The sequence below is a fragment of the Lissotriton helveticus genome, chromosome 8, assembly GCF_964261635.1.
Source record: "Lissotriton helveticus chromosome 8, aLisHel1.1, whole genome shotgun sequence".
Taxonomy (NCBI): domain Eukaryota; kingdom Metazoa; phylum Chordata; class Amphibia; order Caudata; family Salamandridae; genus Lissotriton; species Lissotriton helveticus.
This window is the reverse complement of record NC_136069.1, coordinates 163,489,721-163,513,092: the sequence shown is the minus strand read 5'-3', so window position 1 is coordinate 163,513,092 and position 23,372 is coordinate 163,489,721. Positions and strand designations below refer to the sequence as shown.

General features: G+C 43.5%; 1 protein-coding gene across 1 annotated transcript in view; it reads right to left on the bottom strand.

Moving 5' to 3' along the window:
* The window catches only part of DSCAM (DS cell adhesion molecule), a 959,122-nt gene that overhangs the window by 800,575 nt on the left and 135,175 nt on the right, over positions 1–23,372 (bottom strand). Inside the window, exon 2 of the mRNA XM_078656818.1 lies at positions 6,158–6,475. Within this exon, the coding sequence (XP_078512944.1) occupies positions 6,158–6,475 (318 nt within the window). The remainder of the gene's footprint in view (positions 1–6,157; positions 6,476–23,372) is intronic.

Sequence of the window (23,372 nt, the reverse complement as noted above, 5' to 3'; positions counted from 1 at the left end):
TAGAAGAAGAGAGTAAAATGGAAACAGACAGTGAGATGTGCACATCCATATCAGGTATAGGAATAACGCATAGTGTACCAGGCGTGGATAATGCGTTCCTAAAAATAAAAGCTCAGAGGGGAAGAAAATGTATCATGTCTGGGAGTGAACACACAAACAATTATAGCACCCGCACCTGTGTGACAAATTGGACAACTTTGTACGTTTTTCTGCTCTTTTATGCCTTTACCCCAAAAATGACAGACTCTTTTGGGAGTTGTATTTGTCTGAGTATTTAAAAGACACCGAGAGAGTCACTTTGTTATTGAATGTGAAACAACATTATCTACCAAGCTTTAGATCCATGGAAAGTAGGCATTTTTACCTGTTAGAGCCCTCTGTGAGTTTATTGATTGGTCAGTTAATGGACTGCATTAGCATTTGAAGCACTGATACATTTTAGCTCTTTTGTTCGTTACATTTTGTATCATATTTTTTTGTATGTTCATATTCTGCTCTCTATAGTCGAGGATTCACAGTACCTACCTGTACTGTGAGAAACTATATGGTGAGCCATGGCAAACCTCTATCTGTAGGTAGCCGGCTCTGTATGTGATATTCTCACTCGGTGGTAATATTGCGCATAGAGTCCAGGGGTTCTCCAAAAGTGTACAAGGCTCAATGTAGAACCCACTGGGCTTTATTGGTAGTAGTCTGGTCAAGAAGTATGGTCAAGAAGGAGATCCAGACCAATTTTATAAAAGTATACCTGTTTGGTATTTTATTTTTAAGACTAAGTCTTTGTTGCTTAAAGTAAGTAAGTTTCGAGGAAAGCTACTTTTCACGTTCAAAAAAATCGACAGTGCGATATTTGAACAGTTGAAGAGGGAATCAAGTGAGGGATATATGAAGTGAGTATGCAAATTACCATTCCAGTCCTCAGGTGATTAGACCAACACAGAGTGCAGGGTCGGTCGTGGGTGACTAGGGCACCCGTACGGTGCAGATTTCACTATCTTCGCCACGCCGGTCGATACTGGTGATGGTTTTTACCCTTGCAATCAGAGGGGGCAATGAGCGGGATAGGTTTCAGCAGAAGGCCAACACAGTTACCGGGTTGCAGCCGCTGGCAGTCAATGGCTGTAGTTTGGTTAGTGGCTGATCGTTACCAGATCTTCTTGGAGAAATTGCGGTCGGGCAGGCGGTGCAGAAGGTGACCGGCAGGGCCACTACCAGGGGGGTACAGGCTCTCGGTCCCGGAGCTGTGGGCAACTCGGGTCATGGGGCCTAGAGGATCCCTCAAGGTCATGGAAGTCGTCCAGTTGCAGGTCGTTCTTCGAGCAGGGTAGAGTTGCGTTGACACAATTGCTGTTCCTTAACCACTGTGGTCTTTGGGAGTTCTCAGGTAGCAGTGAGTCAGGTCAACACCAGTGTCGGTGCTCAACTGCGGTGTTTGTTGCAGTTGTTTTGCAGCAGAGAGTCATGTCGACCAGGATGGGTACTTCCTGTGGAGGTTCTTGGAGTTTGTTTCTTCTTGGACAGGTACGCTGTCCACGGGAGAATGGAGTCTTTGTCAAAGGCAGCAGTCCTCCCGGGGTTTCAGAGGTTGCTGGCTGCAAGACGGTCTCAGAAGCTGGAGACAGGCCATTAGGGCTGGGGACAAGGCCGTTGTTGTCTTCAGTCTTCTCTGCAGGGTTATCTTCTTGCTTCTTAGGTTGTTGCAGATCTGAGGGCACGGTCAGGGGTAGCCACCTAAATACTAAATTTAGGAGGCATTTAAGGGGAGTAGCAGGTAGGGCCAATGGGCACCTTACCTGGGGTGACGACACCCTCTATTATGCCACCCTCCTGTGGGGGGCGCATAGGCCTAGCCCTGATTAGAGGGGTCCCCCATCTTCAAGATGACCAGGACTGAAAATGTGCTTCATCTCGCTTCCCCCCCGTTAGGTGTGGGGTTCACAGAGGTGGCCACACCTTCTATCTTTTTTTAATGTTTCTGCCAGTTTTCCCACCCAAGGTTGGGGGGTGCTAACCAGGGGCTGCCATCTGCTGCAGGCAACAGAGGCTGGGGGTTGCGTTACCAAGGCGGAAAGCCTTTGAAGCTTCCCCTTTTCGAGCGCTGTCCCAATCTGGGCGAGGAGTCATGACACCTCTACCAAGAATGTGCATTGTTTCTGGTCCCTGAGAGCAGGGGCTCTCTAACCATGGGTCCAGACACATGGCTGGTGGTGGCTGGCTGCCTAGAGCAGATCAGAGGCCACACCAGAGTTGGTAGGGATTTATGGAGCACCTATGAGATGCCCTACAGGTACATGGTACAATAAATCACACACTGTCATCAGTGTGGGTTTATAGAAAGGAGTAGTTTGGTACCAAACACTCCTATATTCAGTATAGCTATCATGGTTATGTGGAACCCGAGTTTTCGAGTTCCTGGCCCATGTACTCTCTATGGTTTCATGACACTTACAATATTGGGGAATGGTTGTATAGTAAACCCTGCCTTAGAGCTGTGAGGCATCATAGAAGGGTGGCTTACCTATGCTGCCAGGCAGTGCTAGCTGGCATGGCACCCAGGCAGGGTACCATGTTGACTTTGTCATTTCCTCCCTCACAGGGACATGCAGGCTGCAAGGGCAGTGGCAAAGCTCCAGTGAGGGGGTCCCAAGGGACCCTCTTCAGCTCCCAGACCTCAGATACACAGGGTACCATTTACTAGAGACTTAAAGGATGCAGAAGTATCAATTGGGAGATTGTTTTAGGGAAAGAGCACTGGCTGGCACAGGGGACCTGGTTGTCACCTGTGCATTGCATTTTGAAACAATATCAAACCAGGCAAAAAAAGTGTGTGTGGGGGGAGGGGTAAACATGCGAAAGGGGCCCTATCTAACATAAAAGTGACTACTTACACAGAAAAGGTAAGGTACATGTTGAGTAGTTGCACTCTGGGTAAACGGGTAGGGGCAGCTAACTCAAACAATTTAGGTAAGACTGTAAATAGCAATAAACCCACTCGCATAAAAATGAGCTTTTTATTAAGTTACCACTGCTCAAAAGGTTAAATCAACATTATTGAATTTCAAATGGTCACTGATTCCGAGGCTGCATTGATATTACGGTCCAGTAACAGAACCACTATGTTCAGCAATACGAAGCATGGGTGAAGCTTCCTTTTCATCACCAGAAGCACCTTGAAATACCTATCAATCTAACTTAGATATTTCGACATCATTTTTCACTTATTGATTTTTGCCAAAGCCTTCACAAAGCTTCTGAGAGGTGAAACAGGTTGGCTGTCTACTCATATCTTGTTTACTTTTCTAGGGGACTGCAGAATGGGATTATGAATGTGAAATTAATATACACTCTGAAAAATAAAAAATAAATGTTTAGAACACAGCATTATTGCCAAATATTTTTCCTGCCTGTGAATCACTGTTTGAAATTACACAGTGTATGAATTCCAAACATTGATTTAACCTTTGGATCAGTGGTGGACTGTTTGGTACGGTGCTCCCACAGCGCAGCCTTCTTGTGTTCCCAGTACAAAGGCAGTTCTCAGGCCACCACTGCATCCTTCCTGTAGTCCCCATCCTGGAGTGCTCTAGTTCAAAGATGGTAGACTCACATTGCAGAGGTGGAAGCAGCAAGGGCACCAGGGTGGGACTGCATGGCAGGAGGACTTCTCAACCATCATATGCATGCCGGTAGGCTGCCAACTCCCAGGCAGTGGTAGACATCAGGGTCATTGGAGCAGAAGCCAGATGTCTGCTCAAAGTGTCACTCTGTATTTTAACAGCACTCTTAAAAAGACAATTTTGAATCAATGATTGGTACCAAAACCTTTTGGGAAGTAACAGGTTTGTTTCCTTGTAATGTTGAATCAGTCTACGCTTGACTTCCTGGAACTGCTTGTGACTCTAAATCAGTAATTGCTGAAGCCACACAAATTTCATGTGAAGTGACAGGTTAAGTTCATTCCATGGTATTTTGCTTCCTGCTCCCAGGAATAATCCATCATGGATTGGATTTTTGTGTTGCCTCTAATACTTTGAGACTGCCCCCGGCCCTAAGACTTTTGTAACTGTCTCCTTCAGGAAGGAGCATCCATTACTGAGCTATTTGTGAGAGTCTCAAACATTTTTGGACACCTGTTTTTAAATGTCTGCTCCTCCAGGGGGAGCCCAGTGCTTCAGTTTATGCTATGGTACTACAGGTCCCCAATAACATCCTTGGTGTCCAATTTACCATCGGACGCCAATTGCACTTTTCAGGTGGGTGCCACTGAATGGATGGTGGGGTGGGATTGACTATTTGAAAACTGCCTGTATTTAGCATCCCTGATGCCCCTATAGATAAAATTTGTTTCAAATCCATTGTGGGTCCGTCAAGGCGCCTTCCTTTGCTTCCGTTTTCCATTAAACTCTGAAAGGGCATTGTGATTCTTCCTTGAGATTCCTCTGCACTGGTCAACCATCTAACTCAGATCTGTCTCTCCCAGAATTGTACTGGTCTACTTGTTTATTGTCTAGTGTCCCAATGGGTGGTTGCCATGGTCTCCATTCTAGATTCCTGGGTGCCTCCTAAGCCTTATCCGGTCAGGTACCTTTATTTAGCTATGGATATTGGGAATTCTTATTTTATAGCACTATGTGAGATTAACATAAAACCATCTGTCACTAGCCACATCTAAATTAGAACATAGTTGCACAGGTATGCCAATTTGACTATTATGGTTTTTATCACCATTAAAAGACACATCAAATATGTTAATGGAGTTACATCCAATAAAAAAACATATAGCAGGCCCAAAGCCGACACACATACTAAAAATTAACAGTATTCACATCAATGTGCAAATTACAAATCCGCAAGTTCCACAATTATTGCACAGACTAAGCTATGAAGGAACAACAAAGGCACACCATCACTACCCTTATTCCTTACGACTTTAAGCATGCTATTGGAAAAACTTTATCAAAGGAACCCTCTTTGAATATCCTACCAGTTTAAGGTCTGATTATCTTCAGCTTGAACTGATGAGCTTCTTGTAAAAACAACTACTCTTCAATTGTAATCTTTTGTAGAGACAGGCACTCTCTTTGAGAATGCTCAAAACCAAAAGTAGACCTTGCATAGGAACTGAATAAGCAGACATTTTGGGAATCTTGACACCGTTGAGCATCCCCTACTCATGCCTTGATCGGCCACCCTTTCTATTCATGTAGTCGGCTGGACTCTATCTTCCTTCAAAGTAGGACCCAACTGTTTCAGTGAACCCTTTTAGTTTCCAACCCGAGATAGTTAATTGGGTATTCCACAGGGTTGCTCTCTGTCTCTGCTTCTTTTTACTTTATATTTGCATCCACTGGTCAATCTATTTTTCCAGTTCTACCTTACTTTCGTTGTATTGCAGGTGACACCCAGATCATCTTAAGTGTTAATGAGGGAGATGTGGGTTCAGACAGATCCATGGAAATGTTACCCACTGCTTTAGATGCTGTCCAGAGCTTGATGTATCAGAGTGTCTTTAACATTGCCACACAACAGACCAAGATTATGCTAGTTCCCTACCATCCCAATTGTTGGGACACAAAATAATGGTCTAATTCCATTGATTAATGCTCCACTCTTGAGGATAAGTTCAGGCATCTAAGAATGAATCTGAACTTGTAGCTTTCCATTAAACAGACGGTGGCCAGGAGCATGCACTCCCAAGAGTTAGTGACCAGTTCCAGACAAGGTTCAGGACCTACCGAGGTTTGGATCAAAACATAGGTCTGCATATAGGATTGCTATCTATGCCACATCGCTATATATAGATGCCCAAAGTAATAGAGGTGCAAGCTTAATCTGACCCACAACATAAGACAAACCAGTTCCTGCTGAACAGCATAATGAGGGATGCAATCTAGAACGCCCAGTAATCTCCTGCACACCCTATTCTCCTCAAGCTGTAAGAATACCAGTCAGAATTCTAAGAGTTATAGCAGAATCAATCAGTCAATCAATCAGTGGTTTATAGAGCATGCTACTCACCCGTGAGGGTCTCAAGGTGCTAGGGGGGAAAAGATTCACAAGAAAACCGTCCATCACAACTATCAGCGCCAGGTGAATGGAAATACGTCCACGTTATATAGGCCTATGGTACAAATGATAGAGTCCAAGTTCTACTCACCAGCCTTGATGTGAACATCCTGACTTCTGATTTTCCCTGAAGGATTTTCCGCTGTGCAATAGTACGTATTGTCATGGATTAAGTTATTAAAGCTTGAAGGTGGGAAGGGGAAGATTTGGAGAGTGCCATTAAGGTGGACGTGGCGGATCCCGGGAACATCGTAGATCTCCTCGCCCGTTGCTAGGTACCATCTGAGTGTCACCGGTGGGATCCCTGCTGCAGGACAGGGCACCAGCGTCCCTGTGGCGCTAGCGAACACTACCTCTTGCAAAGATGCATTGACAAAATATAAACTGGCGTGTAGATCTTCACTGAAAACTGTCGAGACAAAAAGAGAATGAAAGGTATTACACACCAGTCATTAGTGTAATGCACACTTTATGTACTGCATATAAAGAGATAACACACAATATGCATTCTTAGCTCCTTGACCACAGAAACACAAGTCAGATTATGTAGAGGACTATATATGTTTACTGTTGGTACAAGTTATATTTGCATTTTTCGGTTAACTTTATTAACCTGTTGTATCCTTAGCTACAGAAATCAGTTTGCTTTAGTCCAACAATTAGCACTGCTTGTATTGGTTCTTGCTTGAGTATGACTTATCTTTTACAGGAGTTTGTCGTACCGTTTGCTCTGTTCTACTACAGTATACTATTTCCTTTAATGCAATATGCAACTTCCTCTAGTACAATATGCTTAATACATAGATGACGATGTCTGTCTCTTTGCTATAGCACGTCACATCCTTTGGTACACCAGGCAACAATCCTTGGAATTGTTGTATGTCATGACCTGTAACACAGTAGGTCACATCAGTTGCTCCCAGACAGGGTATTGGCCCTGATTTACAAAGCACGCATGCAATAACAAAGCCTATGATTCTTACATCGCCTGGTTTCGACCACTAAAGGGTGGTTCTTTATGAACAAAAGCCCATTTACGAGTCCAAAAATTCTTTCAGGTTCGTAAATTGACTAATGTGATCATTTTCAAATTGGTAATAGGAGGCTGCATGAAAGCAGCGCCCCCGTCCTATTTCTGATTCGGAAAGCAATGTATCGATTGTTTACGACTGCAGTTGCAATCATAAACCACTGGTGAGTTACGAACTCCCTGGTTGGTCTGCATGCAGGGAAAAGGATCACCTTAAGAGGTCATATTCCCTTTGGAATCGTTTTGTCACCGTCCAGGAGAGGACCTGCTCCCTCTGAAGTTTTTTTGTTTTTGTTTTCTTTTCAGAGCATCATTGGTTTCTTTAAGCAAACGGGGCTGCTTAAAAAAAGTGAACAAAGTGGTCTGTGGTGTGCCTAGCAGGCCACCCTCCCTGTGATTGCAGCCAATCACAGGGGTAGCCAATTGTGATCTACCTAATGAATATTAATTAGGCAGGTTCTTTTGCAGCCCTGCACGATTTGGTCATTTGTGAATCAATCTATGTATACATAGACCAGTTCACAAAATACTATTCCATTCTCAAAAGTCACTGTTCAAATTGCAACCACTTGTTGGGAATGGGCTAGTAGTGCATCAGGGCCATTGTTCATGAGGTGACAATGTATCCTACCAATTGGACCCTTTGTTACAATACACTTAATAAAATGCTGCATCATAGCATATGTTTTGATGTGGTAAGAGATTCCTTATTGAATCCTGTGTTACTGAATGCCATAATTGCTTTGTTGTGCGAAATGTAGTCTTTTACAGTGTACAATAATTTTGTTACATCAAGTCATAAACTTAGCTGTGCTGTCATCGTTTGCTACAGCTTGCCACAATAACAGACATATGGTAACACACAGTGGAGTTGATTATTTCGCAGAATTCACTGTATCCTTTAGGACAACTTACTACATTCTTAACTATACAACCCACAGCCATTGCAATTCATAACTATATCTGAAGATATAGCAGAGAGAGTGAATTGGCTCCTGGAGATCTGTATGATTATGGATTTGCCCAATCACTGTGCTGCTGATGTCTGGTCCTCCCTCACCACTTCTGGGAGGACTTTTAGGGCAAGTTGATTAGGGAGATGAAGCAAGAGGTTGAACACACAGACATGGCTGGCTTTCTTGCACTGGTTAAATGCCCATCCTCATGTGGCACGCCCTGGAATAGCAGATGATGTTACGCTGGAACCTCTTTCTTGATCTGGCCTTACCCACATGGTTAAGCTTGTATTGCCTCTCCCTCTGCATTCTCCCACATGCTGGTCCAGCTCGCAGCACATCTTAGTTTACAGAACATCAACCTCTCAACAATGTGTCACGTTAGGTTATGGTTTATTCACACTTATTGCTTTACCTCTTCTAGGCAGTTGGTGTTGATTTGAAAAATTTAATAATAAACTCTTCTGCCTGTTATCCTTACCTTTCTTCTCGTCTACAGGACGAACTACTCAACCTTCTGAAGGTCAGCTATGAACATCACACGTTTGTACATCAAATCTGGTACAAAGAATAACTCTTTACAGATGCACTTGCGAACCAAGCAAAGATTCACCACATAAACTCTTGATCAGTATATAATGAACAGTCCACACCACACACACCTAACACACTTCTGAAACCCGACATTTGAGTTTTCATTGGACATCCAAAAAAGCACTGAAGCCAACATTTTTTATCAAACTAAATCCATTTTGGTTGGGGTTGAACAATGTGGTAGAACAATAAAAAGTGCACCACTTGGACATAGATGAGGTGTTTTTTTCCCTTGTATTGTACTGTATTTGATATTTGTTAGGCACCAGTATCACCCGTAGGTCTCACAGCGCCAGCGGGTGTGAAGGGGTTGAAACGGTGACTCACTCCTGCCGGAAGAGCCAAGTTTTCAAGAGTTTACGGAAGCTTCTGTGATTGCATTCATCGCGTAGCTGAATGGGAATGGAGTTCCATGTTTCAGGACCAAGTTTGGAGAATGCTCTATTCCCTGTTCTGATAGTTCGAACTTTAGGTACAGCTAAAAGTCGTTTGTTGGAAGAGCGGAGGGCTCGGGCAGGTGTGTATCTTCTTAGTTTGTTTACGAGGTACAGAGGTCCATTACCGTTGAGAGTTTTATGAATTATACAGCAGGTTTTAAAGATGATCCTTTTTTTCACTGGCAACCAGTGGAGGGCTTTCAAAGAGGGAGCTGCATGAGAGCGAGAGGGAAGGTTGAGGACCAATCTGGCTGCCGTGTTCTGCAGTCCCTGGAGTTTAGACAGGTGTTCCTTGTTGCTGCCTGCGAGTAACGCATTGCCGTAATCTAAGCGGCTAATAATGAGGCCCTGGAGCAGGGGCATCCGAGAAGAGAGCGGAATCCACGTAAAGATTTTTTTTAGGGTTTTCATGATGCCAAAGCTGGTGCGCACAGTGGTTTTAATGTGTTCGGCCATGGACAACTTGTTGTTGATGATAAAGCCTAGATTACGTGCTGATTTTTTGGGAGGGGGACATGGGCCTAGGACCGGAGGCCACCATTCATTGGTCCAAACTTTGTGCGCATTGCCGAAGAGCATGATCTCTGTTTTACTGGCATTCAGTAACAGGTGGTTGTTAACCATCCAATTACTGACTGAGGCCATACAGTTGGAAAATCTGACTTTGGTGTCTTCCGGGTCTGTCCCGATCGTGATCAGGACAGACCAATGTCCACCAATGGCGGAGACTCCCGTCAATACTGAAGTTCATGCATATTACTTTCCCACGTGGTAAAAACGAATGGCAAGCACAAGCCACATGCTTTCCTTAACTGAAATGATGTAATATTCTGTATGAAATTTTGCAAAGCCCAGATATAACACCATACTGTTGTACCAGTCTCACACACATATATTCAGGCTAATATCATATGTTACACGGACCCCTCTCACCATCAAGTGCACAGCACCATAGCCACATAATTAATATAGTGCTACCAAATCAGTGGTAGTCAGAGACAACATCAACATACAACATAGAAACAGACAGATACATGTTTCATACGCCTAATGCATACAACACATCCCAAGACACTGACGTGGATTGGAATGCAGATGTATATAAAAAACCCTGTGCTGTAACTGAACAATGGACTGTTGATCGCTTACCAAGGGAAGAAACACACATAAAACACCGCAAAGATCATACTAGACTGAACCGTTTTTTTCTTCCACAGTAACTCAAGCAAACCATTGTAAAACTAAACACTTAACACTCTCTGCTAACCACACAAGCAAACACTGTAAAACATCATCATGACTATCCAACAAGGATTCCTCCAGTTCCCCAGAAAAGGCTGGCAGATGAAGAAAGCACTAATGAGCTTTAACAAGGTTTGACTGTGCTAAACCAGTACCATAAAATAACACAGACATCTGCCTTGACTTGGACAGATCAGGTGGAGTTGTTTCTCCAAGCCTTATGGTTGCTTGGACTACTCAACCATACGTTTATTAACTAATTCTGTGGCCTTCTGCTTGCACTTGTGGGTCAAGCACAATAAAATAAATAGCACAAAACGTTCTTCTGTTTTGTTATTTAAAAATGTAATTCTATAGCTGTTAGTATTATGCTGGAAACTGGAATGGAGTGGAGTGCAAAAAACGATGGATTTAACCCAGATCTGTTACTGGGGGTAAATGTTTTATTGGTTCAGAATTTGTTCTTTTTGCATTTGTCGCCCTAAGTGGGAAAATATATGCCCAGACGTGGGTCCCATACTCACTACGCCACCAGACTCAAGCTAGCCTGGCTGATGAGGGTGAAACCCCGAAACCAGTCCCAGCATGCTTGTGTCTTGTCCAGGGAAGACCTGGCCTGGCAGTTCGGGCTGAACTGTTCCCATGGGGAACAGGGTCAAGACTGATTTACATATGGCTGGGTCTAAACTGGAATGGTGTGGCATGCAAAAAAATATGGATTTGACCCAGATCTTTGACTGGGGGTGAATGTTTGATTGGTTCAGCATTCAGTCCATCATCTGTTCTTTTTTCATTTGTCACCCTTAGTGGCAAGGGTATGCCCAGACGTGGGTTCCATGCTCGCTACGCCACCAGATACAAGCTAGCCTGGCTGATGAGGGGTGAAACACAGAAACCAGTGTCAGGATGCTTGTTTCTGATCCAGAGAAGACCTGGCCTGGCAGTTCAGGCTGAAGTGTTCCATGAGGAGCAGGGTCAAGACTGATTTACATATGACTGGGTCTAAACTGGAATGGAGTGGCGTGCAAAGAAACAATAGATTTAAACCAGATCTGTGACTGCGGGTCAACGTTTGAGTGGTTCAACATTCCATCCATCACCTGTTCTTTTTGCATTTATAACCCTAAGTGGGACCGGTATGCCCAGACGTGGGTCCCATGCTTAATACACCACCAAATTCAAGCTAGCCTGGCTGATGAGTGGTAAAACCCAGAAACCGGTCCCAGGATGCTTGTTTCTGGTCCAGGAATGACCTGGCCTCACAGTTCGCGCTGGACTGTTCCCAGGGGGAGTAGGGTCAATCAAGGCTGATTTGTATATGGCTGGAATGGCGTGGTGTACAAAAAAATTATGAATTTACCCAGATTTGTGACTTGGGGTGAATGTTTGATTGGTTCATCATTCCGTCCATCATCTGTTCTTTTTGCAAAATGCTCTTGTTATGTTTCTAAAAACTATAGACTTTGGTTGGCAGAGAAATAGAATAATTATCTTTCACTTCCACTATAAAGTTTGCATTACCTCTTATTAATTTTATGTCATCTATATCAGGCCAAAGTTGTGCGTGGAAGTGAAAACCCAAAGACCTAACATATTGCTCAAAGGCTGGCATTTTACATTATTATTGGCATGTACCCCTAGCAAAGCTTCTCTGGCCAAAGGCCTGGATACTTGTAAATCTTAGAGTACTGTACAAATATCATATTTCACATATCACTATCAGATTTAATCTATTGCAATTAGAGTTCCAGTTTTATTGGCATGGTAAATGATATTCCAAGGTATTCCAAGATAAATACTGGAAATTCAGAGGTTCAAAGGAAATCACTCAAATGAAAATTGCTAATTGGTAAATTTGGAACAATATGTGCATGTGTAATGTAGAAACGTCATGCTCTTCATATACTAGTCATACCTCAAGAACTAAAGAATACACTCACGTTGCTCTGTGCTTATAGACAATTAAGACTATGTCCTTGGCTTTGTTCCCAGTGGTGACCTGTCCTTAGTCGTAGGATTGGTAAGGAATGTACAGGTTTTGTGCTTTATAGATCTTGTGAGAGGTCACATTTCCTGAGAACATTCCTGAATTGGGAGGAGGAACGAGGCTGATGTAATAAGGCAACTTATTCAAGAGAATTTAGGTCTGGTCTGAGAGGCTTCACTCTCCTAGGCATACATGTTTGGAGTGTCAGTAGTAAGTATTTTAAAGGAGGCCACAGAGTAGATCCTGTCTTTTGTATTGAGGTGTTTTTGGACATATCACTTTCTGTTAATAGGCTAGTGGTCCTAAGTGAAAGACATTGTATAGACAATGATATCATTGACCATGCAGGAGAACAATTTTGAGGGAAGACTTCGTCTCCGTTGGTTAAACTACAAGATTGTTTATTTGGGATCTGGATCGATTTGGCAGGACATAATTCCAACATTCTTGAGGAAAGTCCAGAGCTTTTGTTGGACAAGGAAAGGATGTCTAGCTTTGTAGGTAGAGAGCAGAGGGTTTATTAGAATCTTAAAAGATTAACCTTCATTAATATGGTCTGTTTAGGTCTGTTCCTGCCTTCCTAACTACCTTTATTGTGTCTATGCATTTGGGTCCAGTGGTCTCTTGGGATGCAGGCCTTTTGGCTTGATATTAATGTTGTATGTGCAGCAGAGCTATGAGTATTACATCTTTAACGCAACCTCCAAATCCAAGATGATAAGCATTAAATGTAGTGATGGTCAAATTTAAGGTTTATTTTTTTAATTGTATCTGCAAGGTTTTGAGCAAAGACTGCTCAAAGTAAAGAGCACTATCCCAGTGTTCTTTTTAAATGTTTTTTATTTCAAGTTTATAAACAAAAGACATGTACAACATCAACATGTCAACAGTGTAACATTCCACCATTACTGCACAGGTACAATACACAGTTCCTGTGGACCTCGACCAAACAATACTTGCGGGGATCGTTCCATCGATTTGCACGAAAACACATACCAACTCATCCCACGCCCACAGGCCCTGCAAATATCTCCTAGAGCCATGCCCGGAGCTCGCATGCCCTCGCTGAGCCCCATCGTTTGCATTTAGCACTGGCGTAACGAAACTCGAGGAGGACCCCTTCAAAGTACATGGAGGGCCCCCTTCTGGGCTCACTCAGGAGCTCTCATGCCAGCATACTTTGCTGAGGGGGCCCCCTGGAGCTCGGGGGCCCCACACTGCGGGGCTGCGGGGGCATTTGTTACACCCCTGGCATTTAGGACTCTATATACACACTGCTGCTCCAGAGGACACTGGTCTGTGGCCCCTCTCCTCCTGTGCCTCGCCCACCAGCCGTTCCAGCATCTCACCACAAAGCTCTAATTCATGTTCTTCTTGCTCTTCGACTTGCACCTTTTTTAGTCTGCATCACTATCCCAGTGTAAATATAGAAGTTGATGATGTTGGCTGCAAGTAGAAAGCGATTAGGAGGAGTGGAACCAGAAGATTTTCACAATCTCTACCGAGGGTGGCCTGGGATTCTTCATTGAGGACTTTGAGGGGCAGGATTACGGAAAATGTAGATTTTCAGGGTGGTGACAGAGTGAAGCAGGAAGGTGTGTGACTGGTTGGCCAGAGAATGTAATTACATTTTTGAACTTTATTCAGTATTCAGTAACACTTTGGATAAATGCGATAGGGCTCTTTTACATTCAACCCTTGCCTAGAAGGGGGGTCACCCAAAGACCAGACACTGGGTCTGGACTTTATTTGAAGCCCATTGCCAGAGTGATTTTACCGACTGGATTTCCCCAGCCATTTAGAAGCAGGATTGGTGTTCTTGCACCCGGATAATCTGGGTGTGGGAACTCTGGGTTACCTATAATTGAGAGGAGCTGGTATCCCACCCGGGGATACCGCTCTACTCAAATCATAATCAGGATCTAAGAGTCTTCAACTCAAACATGCTTAGTGTTGTGCTTCCTCCGCACATCCTAAAGTCCTTGGAAAATTCTGTTTTATTAATTTGAAAATTGCAAAAAGGAATTGAAACTAAAATCTCATAGGATGGTTTATTGTAGGTTCCTAGGAAGATGAAACAATCATAAAATTGAAAGTTTGAGATAAAACAGCAGAGAACGAAAAAATGTATCTAACATGTAGTGATCTTCTCTAATAATGGAATACTTAAACTTATTTTGTGTGCAATTAGAGATATGTTTAAATAATGTGAATGGTAATAATTAACATAGTCATGGTTATTGTGAAAGTGTCGCATGACTGTCATCCTCCCGGATCACAGTTGGACACCTCTACCTTAAATAATACAAACACGCAAAATGTACGACTGAGAACTGCATATACTTTCAAGATAGTTAGTGTAAGACAGCAGACCCAACTTTTACAATCATTGGAATAACACATTAGAGCTCATCTATCATAATTCAATAGTGTAAATCTGCCACCAAATTTGTTATTGGCAGATTCTTACTAGGTAATTGCCTTGTGCCATTATATTCCAATGTTATTCACAAGCTCATCTGAAAAGGCGTTTCTGTCCATGAAAATGTATTTTCCCTATAGTTTGTTTTCCAGACAAGTGCAGGCCACACTATGCTCCCATGAAAGTCTTTAACTATAGTGTTTTTCTCCCTTTGGGCAATGGGTCATTTCCTGATTGAAGTTTTGCTGACAGTTCTCCTATCATGTTAGAGTATGAAAGATCAGCTGGCAGTAATTGATTAATTAAAGTAGACTTCTGTACAACAAACTACCACCATGCATACTGCCACACAGCATTCAATGGAGGGACGTTCTCCATCAGAATGCACATCATCATCATCATCAGAGAGCATAGCATCATCACAATCTTGCACAACGTGGCACATGTCCTCTTTGTGAGAAGAGACATTTTCTCCATCGACCATATGAGAAGGAAGTGAGATAACGAATGTAAAGAGGAAAATCAAGAAACAGAGCAAAGAGACTAAAGGATGCTACAGGCAGAGACCAAATCAATGATGGTCGTCCACGAAGCACCAAAAGGTGGACAACTAAAATGCCAGTTTCTTTGTGCACATGGCTACTGAGACACGACACAAGCAAGTCACCACAGTGCCTCGCTCAGGCAACACAGGCCTATTATGAGATCCTGTTCTGTTTTATTATGCTCCACGTGCCCGTCGCTAGAAATAAATTTGTTTTCTGCAGGGTTCCTATGTCCAGTTGTGGCATGTAGGCCAGATAAGCAAAGCAAACCCACAGGAAATGTAGTAGATGTTATGTGTCTGACCACCAACAAATAACAACACAGTGAAATAAGGAAACTAGAAAGCATGCTTAATATAAGTAAATAAAGCCAATACTAAGACAAAGGTGAATGGGTTTTGTTCTAGGTTTCAAAATAATGATTGAAGCATGTAGAAATATGTATTGAACAAATGCCATACAAACATTAAGTATGCATTTACCATAGACCTTCCCTTTAAAATACCCATGTGTGATCAGGTTTGCCCATGCACGACATCCAAATGAATCTAACCTTTGAGGCTGGGCAACAGAGGATTATCAAGGAGACTGTTATTGAGTATGAAGTCAAACTGGGCTCTCTAGGAAGAGGCTTGAAAATGGTGGGACCTGGCCAGAGCCACATATATACACAGCCTGGGCTGGTTCAGTTAGTTAGGCATCTTATGTCTGAAAAGGCAGCACATTTAAATACAAATCAGAACAGAATAAAAGTAGGGAGCTCAAATCAGCTCTCAGATTTTTAGTGCAGCATGCATCGTCTGTGAGATGGAGAAACTATGGGAATAATTTACCCTACACTGCACTCATAAGCAGTAATAATGTTAGTGCTGTCTTACAAGCCTGAATTGATTTATATTTTGTTAAGTCATACTAGTGTCATGACAGTGCCTGATCAGGTTCACCTTTGTACCAGCTATAGTTAGATGACATGTTCATACTGTCCCTTTAAAGGAAACAGGGTAGAGCCTGGTTAGCAGACTTCAGTAAGTGAAATGGATGTGCAGTTCCTAAGGGGAAAGGGGGAGTGTACAGGTCTATTATGGATTGCCCTCACACACCCCGAAGGATGTCATGCTTCATCATTGGGCTGTGCTCCTTGTCGGGCTGGCGCTGCAATGCCTGACGGGCACCCGCGAAGGAGCTCTTTGCCAGAGATCTTTTAAGAGACAGCTGTTGGGTGTGTGAAGGTATGTGGTCAGGGTTGTGAATTGAGTGTGCAGAGTGAGTTAAAATATGTTTAGTACTGCCCTGTGTGGAACAAATTTTATTCTGGGGGTGTACTAACCTAACTAAACATGCGGGAGCCCTGTCTGGAGTCAATGATTCTACAGGGTCTAGATAGTGTAAATGGTCGATATGTTTCTCGGCTTCTGCCCCTAACGGGTCAATCAGCAAATCTTCAGGACAGGTGTTTAAAAAGGAGTATAGTTATCCTAACTCTAACACTACGGCAATGCCGGAGGTGAGTACCGTGTTGTCACCAGCGTTGCTCTTGGTGTTCCAGGACTGAGGACCTGGATTGTGGAGACCCCTGGTAGTGAGATCCAGTGCTGACGGATCTGCCAAAAGAGCAACGCTGGTGACAAAGACGGTACTCAGACCCTGTAGGATCATTATAACTCACTTTGCACACTCAATTCTCTACCCTGACCACATACCCTCATACACCCAATGGCTGTCTCTTAAAAGATCTCCGGTATTGCAACGCCGGCCCGACAAGGAGCACAGTCCATTGATGAAGCATGACATCCTTCCGGGTGTGTGAGGGCAATCCATAAGAGACCTGTACACCCCCCCCCCCCCTAGGAACTGCACAACCATTTCACTTACTTACCTTTTAGGAGCATTGTGCAGGACCTCTTTAAAAAGCTCCTGGTTCCTCCTTTTTGATTAACTAGCAGATTTCAGCCCACAGTGACAGTAAACAATCCCGAGATCTAAATTGACAAAGGGGGAAACATTCAAAGCAGGTGGATTTTCGTACATTCTTTATGCACTGAGCCTTACTAATGCTCACTCCCCTTATCCTTTGGCTCAACAACCTTCATCACTCTCACACTTTTTACTACTGACCTCAGACACATTCAGCATTACTCTTTACTTGTTTCACAATGTCAGGTAAATGAAACTTGGACACACTCTCCTCTCTCTACGTGCATGCCTGACGCAAACCAGACCACCAGAGAGCAATTGTATGCACACACTACAAATCATGTTAATTCTGTCTTTAGACATTTTTACTTTCTGCTAATGTGCTTTTATCCATATATCATTTGTTTAATATTTTTCATCCGCTAAGGACTACAAGTAAAACTCTGTTGCTTTCCTCTCGGAAGCTCAAATGGTGTACTTCCTCTACAGCATGGACCAAACAAACCACATTCAATTGGTTTCCCAAATTGAATGTATATACTCTGCAACCCAGCAGTTCATCCATTCAGATGCTCAGTGGCGGCTTAGGGATTTTAGTTACCATATGGTACTGAATGTCGTGCTGCTTAAATTACACTAACATGTTTCCCAAGGTAAAATATTGCCCGGATTTGGAGACTGTTTCTCTTCGGAAACACCAATAGACAAACCCATCAGTAAAACAGATTCAAGACTTTGTTATCCACCTCATGAAAACCACCCATATAAAAAAAATGTACATGTGTCTCTGCTACAACACTCAGCACACCCATTATTACCGCCTTTTTCTACATATCTGTCAAGATCCTACCAACAGTAAAAATGCACATACACAGCTAGTCTAAAGATCACATCATGGGGTCGATTCCGTTTCGGGAAAATCCAGTCCGAATCGCCGTATGGATCATTTTTCCCGTACGAATCGTATCCCGAATCGTCCCCGTACGTATTGTGGTAAATAAATAAATAATACCCTATTTTTGAATACATAAATGAATAACAGATAGCTCAATAAAATAAGAGTCAAGATTTGAGGTAGTAGGAGTTATGCAGGTTTAATACAGCATAAGGACAGGAACAGGACAACCTGCACAGGAATAGGATGGCAAGCGCTTGCCTGGGGCAGAATCAGGATCGGCGGAAGGAAAAGGATGACTTTTTTTAATAATAGTGCATGAGCATATATACATAACGCAAACACATAGCATTACATTGCAGTAGGCGTAGCAGTGGGTGGAGCAATAGGCGTGACGCGTAGCAGTCGCGAAAGATAAGGGTAAAAGTGGGTGTAACAGGGCGTATACATAGACATGTGATGCAAACGTAACAGAATATGTCATGAATGGGGCGGAAACCATGGAGGGGGCTACCTAAGGAGCCGGGACCTCTAACCTGGTGGTGCGCGCAAACTGGCAATGACGTATCACTAGGAGAAGCTGGGGGCTATGAACTCTGTGCTAGGAGCAGAGACTGAAGTCTGGAGAGTCAGGGCGACATGTACCTAAACAGTATCTAGTATCTGATGTTTAGAGAACATGTTGATATAAACTAGAAGTCAGGAGGGGAAAGGCTGACTTGATTCTAAGACTGGACCATCCATTATTCTACATGTAGTACGTGATGAAGAATATGGAATGACCATTAAATACAGTATTTCTCTAACGTGGAGACGGAAAGGCTAGACAATGACGGAAACTATTGATGCAGTTCAGTAGCTTAGGAATGCAGAGAAGGAGGACTGAACTGATAACTGGAATCATAACATACTTTTGGCAGACTCAGAGGCAGAGCCAGCTGAACCGGGCACTGCAAGGCAGGATGTAAGTGAAGGGTCGAGGATACAGGTGGGGGCTGTATCGCTCCTCAGCGAGGCTGCAGGAGACAGGAGCTGAATCTGGTGTCCAGGCCCTTTTGAGGCCTAGAAACGGGGACTTTATAATGGAATAACGTGCACACTGAGAAACGTGGCAACGTAGCTTTACATAGGCCTGATATACGTAGTATTCACGAGAACTGGAAACTGGCATATTAGAGGTGGACACAACTGTAATTGCGTCTTGAATCGAACATGGGGAATACATATGCATATTTAATCATGCACACATAACATATGATGGATGACACGTAGGGACACAGAACATGGCAAAATTTACTTTTCCACATTCCCTCCTTGTCACTACGTTTCCATCAGGAAACATCAATATTCATGATACCATCTATCATTTCATACAGTATCATTTGCTCGTCTCGAATTATCCTGGAACGGGATTTAGAACGGGGCTTGGGACTAGGAATACAAGAGGTAGCACAAATGCCGCAAATCGCAGGGCCACATTGTATACAGAGACAGCAGCTGAATATGATCGCTACTGCAATACCTAGGAAGGACAATATTTTCCATCCCCATGCGGAAATTATATTCCAGAACCAACCGGACCATGTCCAGGTGCCTGGGTCTTGGTGTATCAGATGGGCAATCTTATGGAGTCTGGTTATAGCTGAATAAACAGACGGCGCGTTATTTGGAATGAAAATGCAGCAACTAGATCCGATGACTCTACAGGCCCCGCCCCTATCGGCCAGTATGACGTCAAGGACGAGACGATTCTGTAAAACGACAAATCTCATAGCAGATTGCTCTTCGGTTAAGTTACCTAGAGCAGAGGCAGTCTCATTTACTACAGCTTCGAGGGTTCTGGTTAACCTACGGATCAGTTTACTATTCTGGATAGGTCCTATAAAGAAGAAGAAACCTCTATTGAAATCTGTATACTGTTCTAGAGCAGTTTCAGTATAATCGACAATTGGGGACTCCCTTCTATGTCTGATGTGTACTAGATGTGTGTTCCTGTGATAATCAGGTGGGGCTAGGAAAACTGGTGGCAGTAGGAAGGCAATGTAACAGGTTCCCTCCCAATCGAGGGGCAGACGAACATATGCAGTTTGACCACAAATAAAATAAGAATGACGTGAAGCTTTGAAAATGGATTTCCCACTGTCACTATACTTGACAATAGTAGTACAATCACTATGTCCTACATGTACGGAACCATAATTATGGACACATAATTCGCCTTTGACTGGTAATACTGAAATAGCAGGTAAGTCTGGAGTAGTATCAGACTGGACATTCAGGACCATGAAATTCGAAGAATAATTACCTAAATTATACACTTCATTTTCTAGATCTAACCCTGTTCTGTGGGGAAGACCTTGCTTGTCTGGAAAACATGTACTGTTAAGAAAAGACATATCTGTTGAGGATGACGTTAACGTGGACCACGCTCCACACGAACCATTATGTGAGAATGGATAAGGAAAAAGTGGCAGAACTCCCTTCGGTGTCTGGAAAGGGGGGAGTCGACCACACACCCAACAATTAGTGGCATTGCTGGTCTGATGTGAGTAATGTAACATGCGGATGAATGAGTTATTTCGCATAGCGAGGCGGTAAGAGAGTTCATGAGGAGGCAGATCACTAAACGTGTGCTCTACTGTAGCATTAGCAGACTTATTTACATGAAGAACTGGGAAATACAAGTAAAATGCATAACTCGTGCAGGAAATCATAATGCTGAGAAATAAAATGAAACATAGAAAAACGATACATCGAATTGAGTTTTGACTAACTCTCTCACTATGGGGGTCTATTTTATACATGTCAGAAACAGTCTAACCGTTTCACCTAGGGGAGGACTTAGACAATCAAACTGACTGACTTATTTTACTAGACCGGAGTTTTAACTTATACTCCTGTTGCGGAGTTTTCTCTAACAGGGGAGGGTTTGTAGCAATGTCTTTTGCGGGACAGTCCTTGAGAACAATATTTTGGCAATCCTTCAAATCCTGGGAAATGTTCTTTAAGACGGGTTTCAGTCCATTAAATTGTTTGACATGAGAAAGGTGCACCCAGCCTTTGCGACCTTCCAACTTCACGGCTGTACGGGTGGTGAGGAGGACCTGTCGGGGCTCTTTCCAACGAGGCTCCAGCGGACTCGATCTGTCAAAATTCCTGACCATCACCATGGATCCTGGAACGATTTCGTGCGGTGCCACCTCGGTATTGTCTGGAAATGCGGCGGCAACCTGTGAACGACATGAGTTGAGGGCAGACATCAAGGAAGCTAGGTAATCTGTCAGCATATTACTTGAAACATCGGTAATACTTCGGGGTCTAGGAGTACCCCACATATTTGGGGGGCGGCCGAAAACGACCTCATACGGGGACAGACCTGATCTGGAATGTGCGACCATGCGCATATAAAACAAAGCAACTGGCAGAGCTACCAGCCAGTCCACACCCTTCTCTTTGCATACTTTGGCGATACGAATTTTCAGAGTCTGATTATGTCTCTCTACGAGACCGGCTGCTTCAGGATGGCGTACACAATGAAACTTCCACTGGTACCCTAATAACAGGGAAACGTGCTTCATGAGTTCAGATGAGAATGGTTGGCCGTTGTCAGAATATACGACTCTAGGGAGTCCATAACGAGGGAAGAACTCACGAACCAACTGCTTGGCAGTGGTCGCGGCTGTGTAATCTGGGACTGGATATGCTTCTGTCCACCTGGACAAAGCGCATACAACTACAAGGACATACTTGAAACCTCGACATCGCTCCATCTGAATATAATCCATCTGGAGGACTTCAAAAGGGTGGTCAGGGGGCTGGAATCCACCTTGTTCCACCGGGACACTTTTACCTGGATTAAACTGGCAACATATCATACAGGTACGGACTTTCTGCTTGGCTGCAGCTCGTAAATGCTTGTTAAACCAAATGTTCTGGATACTATCTAACATAGCTTTTTCCCCTAGATGTGCTGGACTATGTGCGGTATTAATAATGACTTGAACCATAGAGTCGGGGAGAAACCATGTGGCTCTACCCTTCGTTAACCATCCTTGATCTGTCTGGACCCCTCCTTGTTCGGACCATTTCTTGATTTCTTCGGGAGTAGCATGTAACTGGATATCTATGACATCTTGTGTAGGGTTCTTAACTGTCATACATGTAGTCGGATCTGGAGTATGTGTCATGTTAACTGGAATGTCTGGAGTCTGTGCTGTAAGCTTGGCTGTACGGTCTGCTAGATCATTACCTTGGGAAATAATGTCAGTAACTTTCGTATGTGCTTTGCATTTCATGATAGCGATAGATGTCGGTAAGTGTATGGCATCTAACAGAGCTTGAATAAGGAGACCATGCTGAATCTTGGTTCCATGAGAAGTCATGAAACCTCTCTCCTGCCAGAGCACTCCGAAGTCGTGTACAACTCCGAATGCGTAGCGTGAATCTGTGTAATCATTAACTTTCTGGTTCTTGGCATGTATACAGGCTTGTGTCAGAGCAACTAGCTCTGCTGCTTGAGCGGACAGAGTGTCGATGCGGTGTGTCTCTATTACTTCAGTGTCAGTAGTCACTGCATACGCGGCGACTAGTTCTCCTGTACTAGTTCTCATACATGAACCATCCACATAAAGTGTCAGGTCGGGATCTAATAACGGAATATCTGTCAGATCTTGTCTTGGCTTAGTCGTAATGTTAACTATTTCCACGCAATCATGCGTGGCAGAATTCGAATTAACTGATGGTAACAGTGTAGCAGGATTCAGGATGTTGCAGCGTCTGATTTCTATGTGTGGCTGGAACAGTGTCAATTCATAACCTGTTAAACGTGCAATTGTCAAGTGCTGAGTTTGTGTTCGGTTTAAAAGAACTTCCACGGAGTGTGGAACTTGTACTGTCAAGGTATGTCCTAAGACTATGGAATCACTTTGTCTGATAGCTAGTGCTGTGGCTGCAACTGACTTGAGGCACGCAGGCAGAGCCTGGGCTACAGGATCTAATGTGCTCGAAAAATAAGCACATGGCTTGTATTGTCCTGCTTGATCTTGTGTGAGAACAGATAATGCTGTACCTTCGCGTTCAGTAACGAAAAGTGTAAAAGGCTTACTGTAGTTCGGTGTAGCTAGAACTGGAGCTTGGCATAGGGCTTTCTTTAACTCATTGAAACTAAATGTATGTTCAGATGTCCAAGGGAGAACAGTCGATACGGCTGCCTCCTGTGTCGTTAACTGTATCAGTGGCTTGGCTAGAAATGCATACTGAGGAATCCATTGTCTGCAATAAGAAG